The sequence below is a fragment of the Stegodyphus dumicola genome, chromosome 1 (genome assembly GCF_044657685.1).
Source record: "Stegodyphus dumicola isolate Sdum_Otavi_A_Nest chromosome 1, ASM4465768v1".
Classification (NCBI taxonomy): domain Eukaryota; kingdom Metazoa; phylum Arthropoda; class Arachnida; order Araneae; family Eresidae; genus Stegodyphus; species Stegodyphus dumicola.
Window position 1 is genome coordinate 56,695,281 of NC_140768.1, and position 16,229 is coordinate 56,711,509.

Here is a 16,229-nt window from a genome sequence, read left to right on the forward strand (position 1 = left end):
AACTGACCTTTGAGTGGGTATTAAAAATAATACTTATAATTTTCATTCAAATTATATTCATATATATTTTTTATGTAAAACTTTCGGGTGTATGCTAAATTAGTGTAAATTACTTTACACGAAAAATATAGTGAATGCACAGAAATTAAAGATTTGCACATGCCGGAAATGATAAATAGGAAATATGTATGGGTATTTATGCATGTGCTTGCAAAAAGCATGTATCTGCCTTTGACAAAATACTTAAATATTCATTAAATTATTTTTAAATGTATTTGAAATGAAGAATTTATTCACTTATAAACAACTGTGATAGTACTGTGAAGAAATCTAATGATTAAATGTATCTAATTTATAATGATTGTAAATGTTATCTAAATATATAATAACCTTAATATTGAATTGTAAACATAAATTGAAATCCTGTTGACAAATACGTTATAAAACTATTTAAGCAAGAATTGTTCGTATTGGAAAGCAATCTGTTAAAAGGTATTGTAAAGCAAATGCTATAAGATGCGCACTTAAGAACGTAATAAAGAGTTTTGGAATATGTATTAAGTATATAATACATATTCCTTTAAATAAGTATTTCGCTAATTCCTAATAATTCTCTAATTTAAAATGAACCGAATAGAGCATTAATTATAAATTGACTTACATTTTTCGATTTAAAAGAAGCCAAAAAATCATGTCGTATTTAAGAAAGTATTTTAGGAAGAAGCTCTATAAATAGAAAAGAAATAATGCATAATTTTAATATTGATAATACAATAAACTTTGATCTTAATTTTTGTACTTTAACCGAATAAAACCGAATTACCTTAATTTTTTTTTCTAATGTAATTAACGAAAACTTGTGAAAATATTTCATTCAAATTAAACCATTCTGAGAAAACTGTCCTGTGAAAAGTATAGCATTTGATTCCGTTCAGAATGAAATGTTGTTTAAAAATATGTTGTTTTCACATACTTAGGACTCTGAAGTATTGTAGAAAAAGAAAATATATACATTTATATGTATATTTGCGACGTAATTACAAAATATTTACACCCGAACGCGTCAAATCCCATAGAACTCAATGGTAAATGACCCAATGTTTTGGTCACCACGTAGGGATCGCCGGTGCTTCAGAGCAGGGTACGGAGAAACTTGTTTAGGGCGACTCCTTCTTACTTCCTACCTCCATGGCCAGTTCTCACTAGAAAGTCTTCCGCGAAGATATCCCTACCCTTAGGTGGATAGCTGTTGAGTCCGTTGCCATAATCAAATAAACAAAATTCTAATTTCGATATCCAGTTTTCCCCAAAATTCCCATTTGCAATTAAATTTTATGTATTTAACCGTATTAAGACAGCAGTTTTGCTAATATCTTCTCATAAAAGTTGAGTTATTGAAAGCAAATTTATATCAACCTTTTGCACACGAGGCTTTCGCTCGGGCGAACCAGCAGCTCAAAACAATTTTTCACATATCTTTTGAATTTCTTACAGCAAACTTAAAGTGAATTTTACACACAGTTTAAAGAAAGCTAATGGTTATTTTTTTCCTGAAGATATTTCCCATCCTGCGGCTCTTTCGCCAGATACAAACAGTATTATTTGTAATATTTCTTCGGATTCTGTGCACATTACTCATTTTAAGGTTTCTGTCTCTTTTGCCTAATGACTGTCGCTTTCACATTCACTATCACCCCGATTTTTCACCTTATTGCACCTCATACTTCATCACTGCTTTCCTTCTCTCTATCGTAAAGTAAGACGTAATTTCGTTCCTTATCAACAAAATGTCGAACTCATCTTCACTTGAACTGATTCCTTCTCTCTATCGTAAAGTATGACGTAATTTCGTTCCTTATCAACAAAAAGTCGAACTCATCTTCACTTGAACTGATTCCTTCTCTCTATCGTAAAGTATGACGTAATTTCGTTCCTTATCAACAAAAAGTCAAACTCATCTTCACTTGAACTGATTCCTTCTTCGTATTTCATGCTTATTGAGCTTCGTAACTTTGAAAATAATATTCCTATTGCAACGACTGTCGAGTTCGAACTAACGTTGAAAACGCATATGTAACAATAAATCTAAAAAAACTTATTCAAGATTAAAGACTGGCAGGTGTTTTATACGCATATATTGTTGAGTACACTCTTGTATTGTTGAATACACTCATGAAGCTTATTTCTCTTATTATTGAACTTTAATAAACATTTACCGCTCTAATTATCTCGTCAAATCGAGTGGTGATCGAGAGTTACCGCATCAAATTAAGTGATGATCGAGAGTCACATCTCGAATTACAGCATCATTTCAAGTGGTGACGGACAGTCATCTCTAGAATGCAAAGGGTTAAAGGAGGAAATATGTGTGTTACTTTCTTTCTAAATTTAAAAATTTAATGCTATTTCAGTTCTCTGAATAGATATAATCAACCAGTTTAAACTCACTGCAAATGTGCTAATCAATAATTATTTTTTCTGCTTCATAATAAGCCGTTTTAGGCCAGTAATAAATAGAAGTTGTATTTCAGAGACCCAAATTTTATTTTTGCTTTTCTGTTGAAAATAAAAGGAAATCTAAATTTTCATTTTTTCATAATTCCTTTATGATAAAATATAAGAGACCCCAAAATTTCTTCAGAGCCATTCTAGCAATTAAAAATATTTTATTTCTAGGATATTCACGCTCACATGAAAAATATTAGCTGTTCTGCCCATTTCTATTGTCGCCGTAGATAAAAGGCTTCCTAGCCTTACAATGTGGAACTGTATTAAGAGAATACATGCAAAATTTATACCTGAAAGACTGACATTCCATTCACTGATCCAAACATTCATATAAAGAAAGAAAGAAAAAAAAAAAAAAAGGTTTTAAGGTAAACGTATTTAAAACGTATTATTTTGATAAATTTGCTAGACTGTCAAAGAAACTTTATTTTGATAAATTTGCTAGACTGTCAAAGAAACTTTATTTTGTTTAGAAGAAAAAGCGATTGACTTCAATAAATGGACTGATAATTAAATAAACATTTTATTTAAAACTGAAAAGCAATTAGTTTCGTGCAATATAAAATGAGAGAGACTCTTAGGTAAATAAATTACTGTTTTAAAATGTTCATACTTTTTTCAGCATTGTAATTTGCCTTTCAGCAATTTCAAAATAAATTATTTCGTAACTTAATATCTAATTTAATTGCATTTATTCACAAATAATTGAATTTGTTTTTAATTGCTTCAATAAAATGTATATATAAATTACTTACAAGCATTCAAAGGGGATTTTATTTATTTATTTATTAGCCCAAAGGGACAATTTGCCCAGAAGGGCTATTAATTTCGTTTCGGCATTTTGCGTCAACCACTATAAAACGGCGTTTCTCTTTAAAAACTGTTGCCACCAAATATTACAGTCCTGCATTATATTTAAAGAAATTAAATAATGAAGAATCTGCATGAATGTATGTATGTTTCTCGCATTGTGAAAAAAGAACGGTACATAGAAACATCAAATTTTGAATAACGTAGTCCTCCGCTCGAATATAGGTTGTTTATCTAAGTCTAAATTTGGAATTTGTTTTATTATTTAATTCATATTTTGTAAAACTTTAACAAATTTTTAATTTACACACTCAACGATTTCAAAGCGAGCAATGGCAACACTGTACAGAAAATAAAAACATTTTTATCTCCATCGCGCGAGACTGTATCAGAAATTCTAAAGACAGGCTCTTTTCTAAATATTTTGTGATATTGCTGTTGAACTGAATTTTATGGTTTAAGTGCGAAGAACATGATATTGAATAAATAAAGGTTAAGTCAAAAAGTTAAAAAAGCGCCCCTTTGGTATAATATAAAATCTGAAAGCTTACAGAATTTTTTAAATTTATTTTTTCAGTATATAAATATACAATAAACATATTTTCACAGAATTTTACTCAGGATTACAAGCATCGTTTGCTAGTACAAATTTCATTTGACTCAATTTCATTCAAATTTGTTCATTTGACTTTTCACTCCCGTAACAAACTCCTAAAACTTTTCTGTTTATATTTATCCATATACTTCAGTAATCCTTGCATACCCCAAACTGATTCTATATCGAAATTATAACATTCTTGTTCTTACTATGCATTATTAATATACCCGGGGGATAAAACCGCTGAACACTCCTAGGACGTGCTAAGCTCTGCTCATAGGAACTGGATATGCTGTTGCGTAAGGTTTCCATGTTTTCTGTTCCAGACGGGCTATAAATCCAGTTTCTTTTAAAATATCCGCTATGAAGGCATCTCACTAATGAAAATAGATTTCGTGTGCTTTTCCATTAATAAATAGCCTAACTTATTCAATACAAACAGCGCCCTAAATATAAATATTACTATTTTTGAGTAATTGTTCACCTTGAATGTAGAACGCCATTGAAACTAAAAATGACGTAATCAGAGCCCAAAAAAGTTATTTAAAAGTAACTTCTACGAATAAATTCTATGAGAAAAATCTCCTTAAAAGGAAATACTTGCGGTATTTACTTAAAGATTGTAATCAGACTTCGAAGAAGAATAAAATAACAGTTTCATTCGTCTCAATTTGTTCATAAACGGAAAACCGTCACACCGCGTTACTCCACATGATTGACGGGAAAAAAAAAAAAAAAAAAAAAAAAAAGAGTCACGAGTTGCTCCTGCGGTTAGAAGTTCACCTATAACCCGAGGGCAAGCCGCGGTTGATAAAAAGAAGCTTTTGCTAGACTAACTGAATCCTCCTTTCTAAAAATTTAAACGGTACATTACAATGCAGAAGGAAAGGATTTGTTGATTTGTTTCTAGTTTGACAAGCTAGTTTAACTTTTAATACTATTTCTGATTAAAAAAATTGCAGACGCTCTCATTCTGATCTGTACAGTGAAATTGAGGGTAAGAAGGATGTGTAGTATAAGCATTTTTAACTATTTTATATAACCCGTAGTTCCTGTATGACACTTTTCTTGCATAATAATAAAAATTCAAAACTTGCCAATAAAATGGGCGCATGGGTTGTATTTATAAAACACAAGTTTGCTATTCCGTACCTGAGATTCATCAATTAAAACAGAGCAATATATAATATAATATGTAACATAATGGAATTGAACACAAAAGTGCATGAACATAACAAAAGTAGATTTAAAAGACACTCTGCTACACTTACACAGAAAATGAATGATTTTTCCCCGTTCAATATATTGAGCAACCATACGGAAGCATTTCTCTTTAATTCTTGACGTTCTTTTCTTTTTGTCAAATGTGAATGCTTTTGGTCATATGGCATGAATTAACCATCTGCCTCATTTTCCACATTAACAAATAGCATAGAAATCTAATATTTCCTAAAGCCAGTGTTTCCCGAATTATAAGCGAAATGTTATAAATAATGTAAGTTAAAACATGAACGTCAGTTATTTAAATACACACACACACAAACAAAAAAGTAACTGTTAACAAAATTTAAAAAAAAATTCTGGAAGGTTTCAGATTTTAAATTACGTCCAAGGGGGCACTTTTCTTAACGTTTTGTGTGTTACCTTTGTTTATTAAATATCACGTTCTTTGCACTTAAACCATAAAATTCAGTTCAATACCAATGTCGCAAAATAATTTTAAAATGAGCCTATCTTTAGAATTTCCGATACACAGTTCCGCGTACTGGAGAAAAAAAATGTTTCCCCCCCCCTCCCCCGTAAAGTGTTGCCATTGCTCGCTTTTAAATCGTTGAGTTTGTTACTCAAAAATTCGTTAAAGTTTTACAAATATGAAATCCATCATAAAACAAATTCCAAATTTGATCTTCCCCATGCCCATATTCGTAGGAAGATTACGCCATTCAAAATTCGATGGCTCAAATGGACCGTTGTTTTATCACAATGGGAGAAATATACATACATTTATGCAGATTTTTCATCACTTAATTTCTTCAGACATAATACAGGACTCTAACATTTGATGGCAACAGTTTGAAAAGTGAAACGAACATTTATAGTGATTCAACGCAAAATCGCAAAACGAAAACGATAGTCCTTCAGGGACAAAGCCCCTTTGGACTAAAAGCAACTTCGCATAAACTGACATTGATCAGTCCAGATTCACTATAATCTGGTTTGGAAATTTGAGAAACTCAGTTTTAATTGAGTAAAAGAAAAATAAACTCTAAAAAGTTAGTAAACAAAATTAATTTTAATACAAAAATTAACTTTTTTTTTACATTCTTACACAATCAAGTCTCTTTCTGAAGGGTTTACTTTTATATAGCTTTAAAATTATGCGATACGATACATATTTCAATTTTTGGTAAGGTTGTACCTATATGCACCGGCAATTCGATCTTGAGCTTAGACGAGAATTAACAGCTGATCCTTAAAGAATTTCTGGAATGTTTAAAACTCAGATGTTTAAAATTCTTTGAAATAAAGCGTATTATTGAACTTGATCTTAACATTAAGGTAGTTTTACATTTACCAAACGATAAACAACATTGCAGTTCGTTGCTGCAGAGAAATGTATGAAGAAAAATGGCCAAAGGGAAAAAAGTGTGCATATAATCTGATACTGTAATTTTTAAAGAATGACAGGTGAATTAAAAAATTACGCACTTTTTAAACTGTTGCTAACACAGACATTTGAATTTATTAAATTTGAATTCATTTGAATTTATTTGAATTCGCCGGGAATCGAACCGCGGACCTCTGGAATACGCGCCCGGCGTGTAGACCCCTACACTGCGAAGGCGGAAGAAATACCTTATATAGTTATTTAAAAAATGTTGTGAAAGCCATGGTTTTTTTCGATATCTAAAGCTACGATAGATAATATTGTCAACAACAAAGGGAGGGGGAAGTCAACATTTAGCTTGAAGTGGAAAAATTGTTCCAAACACATTTTCAACTGCAAAGCTACTGACTAAGATCTGTCCCTAGGCAGTCTCGGCCACGAGGGTTATGAACCTTTTACTTCTGGAGGCCCCGGAAAGATCACTTATTGGTCGGCCCGTGGGATTGGCAGGGTCCTAGAGCTGAGGGCTCTAGTAACCCGGGGTGGGTTCCCGAGTGCGCTGGGTAATGTCCCTCCGCGACAGGTAGCCCAAGCGACTGTTAAGTAGCAGATTGACGACCAGTGACGCACTGAGGACCGCTTCAGGTGCGTTGGCGCCGATCTCTCTATGGTGCTAGGACATGGGTTGAAACCTGGGCCTAGTTTGGTAGGGTATGAGGATCCTTATTGTTATTAACTTAACGGAAAGGGGAATGCCCGGAGATTATCTTAAAGGTATCCAAGGAAAAAACGGAATGTTTCAAACGTTGCAAAAGTGATGTTAAAAGAAAATCCGCCAAGTCAAAGCGCAATCATTAAAGTGCTCAATTTCAACTGTAAACAAAGTGATTAATGTTAATCTGAATCTTAAAAAAGCGAAAAAACATAATGTGCGTCGTCTTTCTCCACGATATATCGCCGAATGCAGAACACGCTGTATTTTTTATGAGAAACATTTATCCGGCAAAAAGCAAAAAATGCCATAATAGACGACTCTAGGATGTACTGAAATGCCTGCAATAAAGAGAGATTCATTTATTATCATCAAAGAGGTGGGGAAAAAAACTTGAAACATTGTTCAAACAATGTAAAGAAAGTTTTTCGAAGGGATTTATGATTGTTGCTGGAGTTTCATATAACGGCAAATTAAAAATAAAGAGAGTGGAGAAAAATGTTAAGATCAACTCCACATATCATTGAAAACATATTTTATACCCAATTTTCAAATAAATACCTTCGCTTTACGCGCAGTGGGAACAATCAGCAGGATTGCTTCAGGATAAAGAAAACAAATTTCCTCTGGAAAAAATGGAACGAGAATCGGTTGTCACTCACATCCTTACTAAATCTCCCGATCTATCCCCAATGTGTTTTTGAGCTTTTGGACTTAAAAGCGAGTTGTCCAAACGTCGACCAACAGCCTCCTTAGACGTTTGAATGCATTTCAAGAGTAATGGGATAAAATAACCTCTTCCGATGTTATAAAAGGCTTCATTATCTTGGAAATTACGGTGTATTAAGAAGTGAAGAATTATGAGTGAAGAATAAGGGTTATCAAATAGAACATTTAAAAATAAATATTTTAGGTAAAATATTCCTGCAATTACAGTGAAAATCACCCAAAAAGTGCGCGAACAACCTTTGTTGGTGCAGCTGTAGACTAAGGGAAAAGTTAACTGTCTGAAGTTAAAGTTGGCAAATTGTCATAACCACAAAGGACTCTTAATTTCATACTGCATAAATGTGACAAATTTAATATGTAATCTTTTTTAATAGATTTAGTTACTGTTTAGGTCTCTATATGAAAAATCATAAAATTAATTTTTTTATACTCAAATTACACCATTTTTTCTTATTTTTGAATATTTTATTGTTAATTCTTTCAGTTTTAGACTTTTTTATTTATATATTCTACATTTATTAGTTATTAACATCTTATTTTTGATCTATTTGTATTTTATTTTCACTACATAAAGAGAAATTTTTGCGTAGAATGAGCAGTTTCAAAACTAGCCTCATTTTCATTTCTATGTCAATGAATGAAGCAGGTTCTAAATCTTCACCCTATTTAATCTGGTGGATAATATGTATTTATCTTGCTTTTATAAAATTTTGGTTTCTGCTAATCATTATATTTTAAATAAAATGGTCTAGCTCCCCATTACCTTAGCGAAAGAAATGATCAAAACACTCTAACTATACTCACATATATATATATATGCTAATATTCATATATTTATATCTAGCCTGATGATGATTTTTCGTACATTTATATCTATTATGTTTTTATTTTGAAGTTTTTCATACAAAATAATTTAATTTAAATATTTAAACTTAGGATTTAATGAGAGAAAAAAAATATTGTAAAATATATTTCTCATAAGACTGCAGGACTATGACACTAACTTAAGTTTCTCAAGGATATTGTCTCTTAATTTTTTTTTCCACTATCGCATTATTCGAATGCGAATCTTTTCTTTTTACTTCAATGTACGAAATAAAGGGAGTACTGTAATCCAGATAAATTTCGGATACCATATTTCAACGGAAATATCCATTTTGACCGTTCCCGAATCCATTTAGATTTTTTTTTTTTTTTTTTCTTTTTTGTATGATGTATAGACAGAATAAAGGATTGTTTTTTCCAAAACAGATTTCAAATGGATTCAAAAGGGATTTTTTCCGTGACGTCTTTTCGTACGGACGTAGGTATGTATCTCGTATAACTAAAAAGCAGTTGGCCGCAGAGCGTTAAATTTCGTATATGGAACTGGTTTATCTTCTAGTTGCGCAACTCCCTTTTTTATTGCAATCCGCAAAGCTAAACTTATATAATACACACCAATATTACAGAAGTGTTTAATCGCGAAACTATTTATGTTTCGTCAATGTGACATTAAAAAAAAAAAAATAAATAAATAATTTGGACAAATAATGAAATTTTACTTTTAATGCATTCTCCTGGTTTCTATACTTATATTTGAGAAGTTTTATACTAGTCACATGAAAGTTTGATTCCCATATAACAAAAATTGATCGGGATATTTAATTTCAAAATTTGCAGTTTTTGATATCATTTTCAACTTGCCTTGAAGAAACGGTTATTGAAGTTAGAATAATTCGAGTAAATACGTTTAAATGAAGTGCAATAAAAATTATGTACAATTCAATAGCCGCACAAGGAAGTCGTGTGTTTCCCATCAGATTAGATTTTGTTTTAACTTCTATGAGTCATAAAGTCTCAGCTAAAAACAAATTCCTTTTTAAGTGAAATAACCTTTTTTTCCCTCATTATGAACACTGCATTACTGTTTATTAAATTGAAAAAGAAATCCATTGATTTAGGTTCAGGAAAATGAAAAGAAAAAGAGGAAAACAAAAGCAAAATTTATCGAATTTTTCTATTAATTTCACAGAAACGAAATATGTAGAATAATGATTATCCGAATTTCGGTTATTTGATTTTTCTAGCTGCTGTACCATTTTACTTTCAAGGTCAAACCATGCATCAGAAAAAGAATAGATGAAGATGAAAACAATTTGTTACTATAAGTGATCCAAGATCAGGCTTTAATTCTTAGGAATAGTTATAAAGTAATCTGAATGGCAGAAAACTATGATCTAATGCAATGTTAAAAGGATTCTGCAATATGCCTCTATCTAGAAAATATCTTTTGAAATGGGAGATAGTTATATGTTTTTAGCCCAAAAGGGGTATTAATTTCATTTTGGCATTTTGTGGCGTTTCACAATAAATGGCGTTTCATTTTTCAAATTGTTGCCCCCAAATATTAGACTGAATTATATTTAAAGAAATTAAATAATAAAGGATCTGCATGAATGCATGTATGTTTCTCGCACTGTGAAAAAACTACGGTACCTAGAGACATCACATTTTGATTAATGGGAGTCCTCCATTCAAATGCGGCCATCTGGTAGCCCAATTTTAGAATTTGTTTTATTATCTATTTCATATTTTGTAAAACATTAAAAAAATTTTGATTAAGAAACTCAACGATTTCAAAGCGAGCAATTGCAACACTAGGAGAAAAATTTTTTTTTTTACGTTTTGCGCGCGAGATTGTGCATCGAAAATTCTAAAGATATGCTGCTTTTAAATTATTTTGCGATACTGCTGTTGAATTGGATTTTATGGTTTAAGTGCGAAGAATATATTTAATAAATAAAGGTAACACAAGAAACTTTAAAAAAGCGTCCCTTTAGGCGTAAGATAAAATCTGAAAGCTTACAGATTTTTTAAAATTTCTTTTTCATTAATAATTTTTTAATTAATTAACCTAGATTTTTAGAAAATTTATATAAATATTTTAAAGAGGCAGAATGTGAACACCATCTCCAGCATTTGTCAGGATTGCAAGATGGATTAAATTTTACATTGTTTGCCCCGTTATCCGAACCTTTGTATATTCTAATTGTTGGAGATCATACCAGGCTGAGACAATTGACATACTGTTATATTCCACTACAGACTATAAAAATGAGAGGTAAAAGATTACTAGGTTCCATGTCCAGATGTGTTTGATCAAAAATGGATAAAAATGTGCATATAAACCCCACTTGCTTGCTCAATCTAGAGAATGAAAAAGAGAAAATCGGAGCATTTCAATTTTCACTTTTTTGCAACTTATTCCTGTTCGTGTTTTGCGGTTTGCGTGAGTTCTTTTTTCTCGTTGATTCGTTTACTTAAAAGTATTAAATTTCCAGCATCCAGTTGAATTTGGTCACTGAAGTGACTCATGAATCCAGATTCCTTTCTACTGTATTTTCCCAGATGATTTAAAAATCCTTTTCAAGTGTCCGAATGAGCTGAAAACGTTGTCGTATCTCACTCACCACAAGGACATCCAGGTTGTGGTGGGCGGCGTTGCTTCATGCAGCAGCTATTCAGGATCAAAGACGTCACGGAATACGAGGAATTGTTGTCTTCGCGTTATGTCCCGATTACGCGTCGAAGCATGAGACATTCTTATCGAAGCCGGCTGTACCTTTAGGGCTTTCGTCTCCTCCCCTGAAAAAAACTCCCTTTTCAGAAAGAGAAGCAGTGTTTCAAAAACCAACAATTAGATCTTTCGCATCACTTGAGGCCCAGCTTTTCTCCACGAGATAGGATTATAAGCGTCGCAAATGCCGGTTGAAGTAAAAACAAATTTTCTTCGCTTCGGAAAGGAAAAACAATAAAAGGACTACACCCACCGACTTATTAAAGTATTCTAATCTTTAAAGTGAATTGCTTTTTAAGTGGAACGTTTTATAAAGCAACATTTTTAAAAGCCACCAGGTGATTGCTACTTTGTTTCGATAATAGCATAAATATAACTATATTAATGGGGTTTTAAATACTGCTTTTGTCCTTTTTATATTGATGTCACTAGAACGCTAAATTAATTTTACGTATTAAACAAAAGGGAGCTACAGTTTACCGCTTTAATTTAAGGATTTCGTTTTTAATACTTGAGCTACTAACTCCTAAAACAAAGTATTACAGTATTCTAAATGAGCTTCAAATTCTCCAATATTCTAGTATTTTACGCAACAAAATATTTGTTTATTATTCTTTTGCAAGATGGAGGACCGCCAGATATTCATCTGAAAGTCAATTCCCTTTTCGGTAACGAAAATTTGACTGATATATAGAATCGCATTTGTAGCATTGTAGTTTATTTGTAAATATTGGTTTCAAAGATGTAAGAATCAATATATGCTTTTAATGTGAACTATTGATATACCAATTTTACACGGAATAGCCATTGAATTGAGTGGAAAACTCATTTCCTTTATCATTTCAAATATCGTATTGTAATGCTCAATATGTTTTGGTCGATGCATGTTTCTAATTGATCTCTTTGATTCAGTCCATAAAGCAGTCTTTAGCCAATATTCCAATCAAAGGGATTACAAGTAATTCAAATCTAGTTGCTAATAAAACCTGAAATGCGGATAATGAAGAATCTTGTTGTGAATGATCAAGTCTTATTGTGAGTTAAATACATTATACTCTCTAATCATCGAAACATAATGTGCACGATCGACATCAAGATGATTAAACATGATGCTAAAAATTGTTTTTCAACTTCAAAGTTTTGTAAATGTAGTTTTACATTTTAGACTAACTAATTTTAGCTAATTTTAGACTATTTTAATGGAATTTTTTTATAACTGTTTAATGCATATGTTTACGTGCATGCTTGTGTGTGTGTACTTAAATGTTTCAATTTGAATATCACACAAATTCGTCCCATGAGCGAATTATAATAGCTTTGTACACAGAAATTTTGTCCTTGTTATAGATAAAGATAAAATTTCATATAGTTTAATTATTAGAAAAGATTTAAATGTCTACAAATCCTTCAAAATTCAAATCTCTACAGAAATTTAGATTAATTTCTTGAAATTTCATTGTATTCAGTAATAAACTCGGCCATAAACTTATATTTGAGGTTTCAGTATAATTCAATATAAACTTACATTTGAGGTTTCATCAGCATTTCAGTATTTTGTATTGATTACTGAAATACATTTAAGAAATTCATAACTCTATCGTACGGAAAATAATATTAAAAAATTAATAACTCTGTCATACGGAAAAATAATCAGATTTATTAATGGCTTAAGTTTGTTCACATTTTATGAATGCCAAATAGAAAGTTTGCATAATTATTGATACTACACAACTTGTTCTGCAGATAGACAGGAATCGTATTTCTAGCGACGGGGGCGGGGGTGGGCGAGTATAATTTTTCAATTTTCTGTCTGTTTTTTAATATTATGAAAATTCAACGTAAATACGGGTTCTTCATTTTATTGTGATTTTGCATTATACGAAACTTCAGATACTCAACTTAATCGACTTTCACATATGCAAGAACTCATTTATCCTAAGCGGCGGAGAAAAATAATTCTTAATTTAGAAAGTCTAAAAATCAGCCACTTCTAACTTCCTTCAAGTGAACTTTCTACGCTATCTCGTCATGTATGCGCATATTTTAATGCAAACCCGTAATCTCAGTATAACGTATGCCAAAGCAATAAATGGTTAAATGAAAATATAGCGTACGGTTAAACTTCTATCCAGGAGTATCTACGTCCATTTAGAAGTTATTTAGAAGTTTTTTGAATCGAAAGCATCAGATATTTCAAATTTTAGTCAATACGTTTTTCATATGTTAGAAAATATTTATCACTTGTTATCAAATATTTATCAGTTTACTACTAGTATGATGACGCAATTATTCCAGATGAGTTTTTGAAACTGGGAAATTAGTACAGTTATCCAAATAATATAACGGGTCCATTTTTTCATTTCATTTTTATAAGCTGCATTTCTTCTGTAAATACTCATGCATTTACCTAAAGAACTAATAATTTCCGACATGCTTTTTCCCAGCTTTGTCTACGGAGATTTGATTTAACAGTATTAAACTGAGGAAAAAAATTCCAAAAAAAAAAAAAATAAATAAATAAATCATTTATTATGATCATTATAGAGACATTTTTGTGATAAAAATGAAACAAAATGAATAAGAAAAATGAAAATTTTGAAGATTAATTAATGCAAAATGCATTTAAAATAATATTTGCCGAAGATTATGCTTAAGAAATTATATTTTTATGAAAACCAACTTGACTAGGAACCTTTGGAGGGAGGGGGGAGATATTTCTGGAAATACTTCCGCTGTATATAGTTCCAGTATACGGAGTTTTACTTACAAAATATGTTTTTTACGTACTTTCCAGACACATTGGCAAAAATACGTAAAGTAATTATAATTTTTTCTGACGAAAACGTGTTTTCGAACAGTTAAAGAGAGGTTCATATTTTGATGATATCTGGTTTTAGACTTCAGGTACTTCTCAATCCGTTACATATCGAATACAATTACTGTAAATAAACAGTTTATAATACTCCCCACACACACTTGCAAATTTCGTTGCTACAAATGAAAAAGAAACTAACATTCGCTTTAGGTTTAATTTAAATCATCTGCAGTAGAAGACTGTTGCTCTAACCTTTTATTTTGTAGAAAACGAGCATGACTTCCGAATATACATATGCATATGCAAAATCCCATTTAAAGATAATATGCAAAACATCTTACTCCGGTGGTTATAAAATTCAAAATAAATTTAAAAACTGATGGCAAAAAGTGAGTGATAAAGTTAATGAAATCATTTTTAACCTAAATACAATAATAATTGTTTTATTCAATTACATGATAATTTTTCGCATTTTTGTTTAATTATCAATTAAAAAAATTAATAAAAATTAAAACTATTAGTATTATATATGTTTCTTGCCTCTAATTAATTATTAAATGCGAAGAGATATACAGTGACGTTAGAAATTTTGTAAACTATCTTATTATTTCTATGTTTTTCTTGATGGGGGGACTCTACGCTTTTTAAATAGTATATTATACTGCATTGTGTTGCATAAAATTATTTACATACTTTAAAAATTTTTCTAAAATATTTTATAACATTTTTCTGGTTTTTAGGTATTAATGCATATTTTATTCAATCAATTTACACTAATACTTACTAGCTACTGATATTTAAAAGAGGTATCTTATTTATCTTATGTCCGACTAAAATTGATCGGAACCTTATGTTGACATAGTAAAGCAACTCACCTTCGAAGATATAATTAACATATATATTCATGTTATTATTTATCTCAGTATCTCTCACGACAGAAAACAACACAATATTCAAATTTACCGCGTTGATACCCGAGCAAATATAAAATTATGAAAATTTGCTTTTAGCTTGAATATGAGCTTTAAGCAATTGCGCTGATTTTTTTAATAATTAAAGCAAACAAGTGGTGGTACTTAAATTCTCGCAAATTTCAATCCATTTAATTTTAGTTTTAATCAGCTGCGAGATAATTAATAGAGAAATGTAAATTCATCAAATTTAGTATAATAGTCAATATTTCAATCAGACTTGCAATATTGCATAACACTTTACAACATATATTACTGATTACATAATTATTTATGAGTAGGGAAAAATTGTACACTAGCATTTCTCATGCGCATAAAATAAAAGTAATGTTATAGTATATATGAAAGAATATTTTGGTATGACATATATTTTGGTATGAATATTTGGTATGACAAACGATCAGCATTTCAAAACACCTTGTATTTTTACTTACAGGTACAAATATTTTTATTCATAACGACTAATATTTAGAAACGAAATAATCCTAACACTAACACATGCTACATAATAAGCATTCTACTGTAGCAGTTATAAATATTATTGTTTTAGAGCCTGCATTTACAAAATAGTAAATTTAAGAAAATAATTTGTTTTTATACGAAATTTCCTCAGAGTTAAATATAATTACTTTCACTTTGACAAATAATAATAATACATTTTACATTTAAGAATAATGTTTCATTTTATATTTAAGAATAAAAAAAAATAAAAAAAATCAGAAGAATATTTACCTAAACCGGTAACACAAAACAGCAGTAGCGCGCTTACAGCTACCCTTAGCAGAGCCATCTCTTTTCTAATTGGGAAAAACCCCAGTTCGAAAGGATAACAGAACTTAATTGTTACTCATAGACTTCAAATTCGCCGGTCTTCCGTATCTTTTAGCACTAGTAGAGCAATGACCGAAACGTTAAGTAA

General features: G+C 30.7%; 1 protein-coding gene across 1 annotated transcript in view; it reads right to left on the reverse strand.

The window, feature by feature from the left end:
* LOC118188926 (uncharacterized) overlaps positions 1-16,229 on the reverse strand; it is a 100,219-nt gene extending 83,990 nt beyond the window's left edge. Inside the window, exon 1 of the mRNA XM_035359453.2 lies at positions 16,043-16,229. Coding sequence (XP_035215344.2) covers positions 16,043-16,100 — 58 coding nt within the window. The 5' untranslated portion in view covers positions 16,101-16,229. The remainder of the gene's footprint in view (positions 1-16,042) is intronic.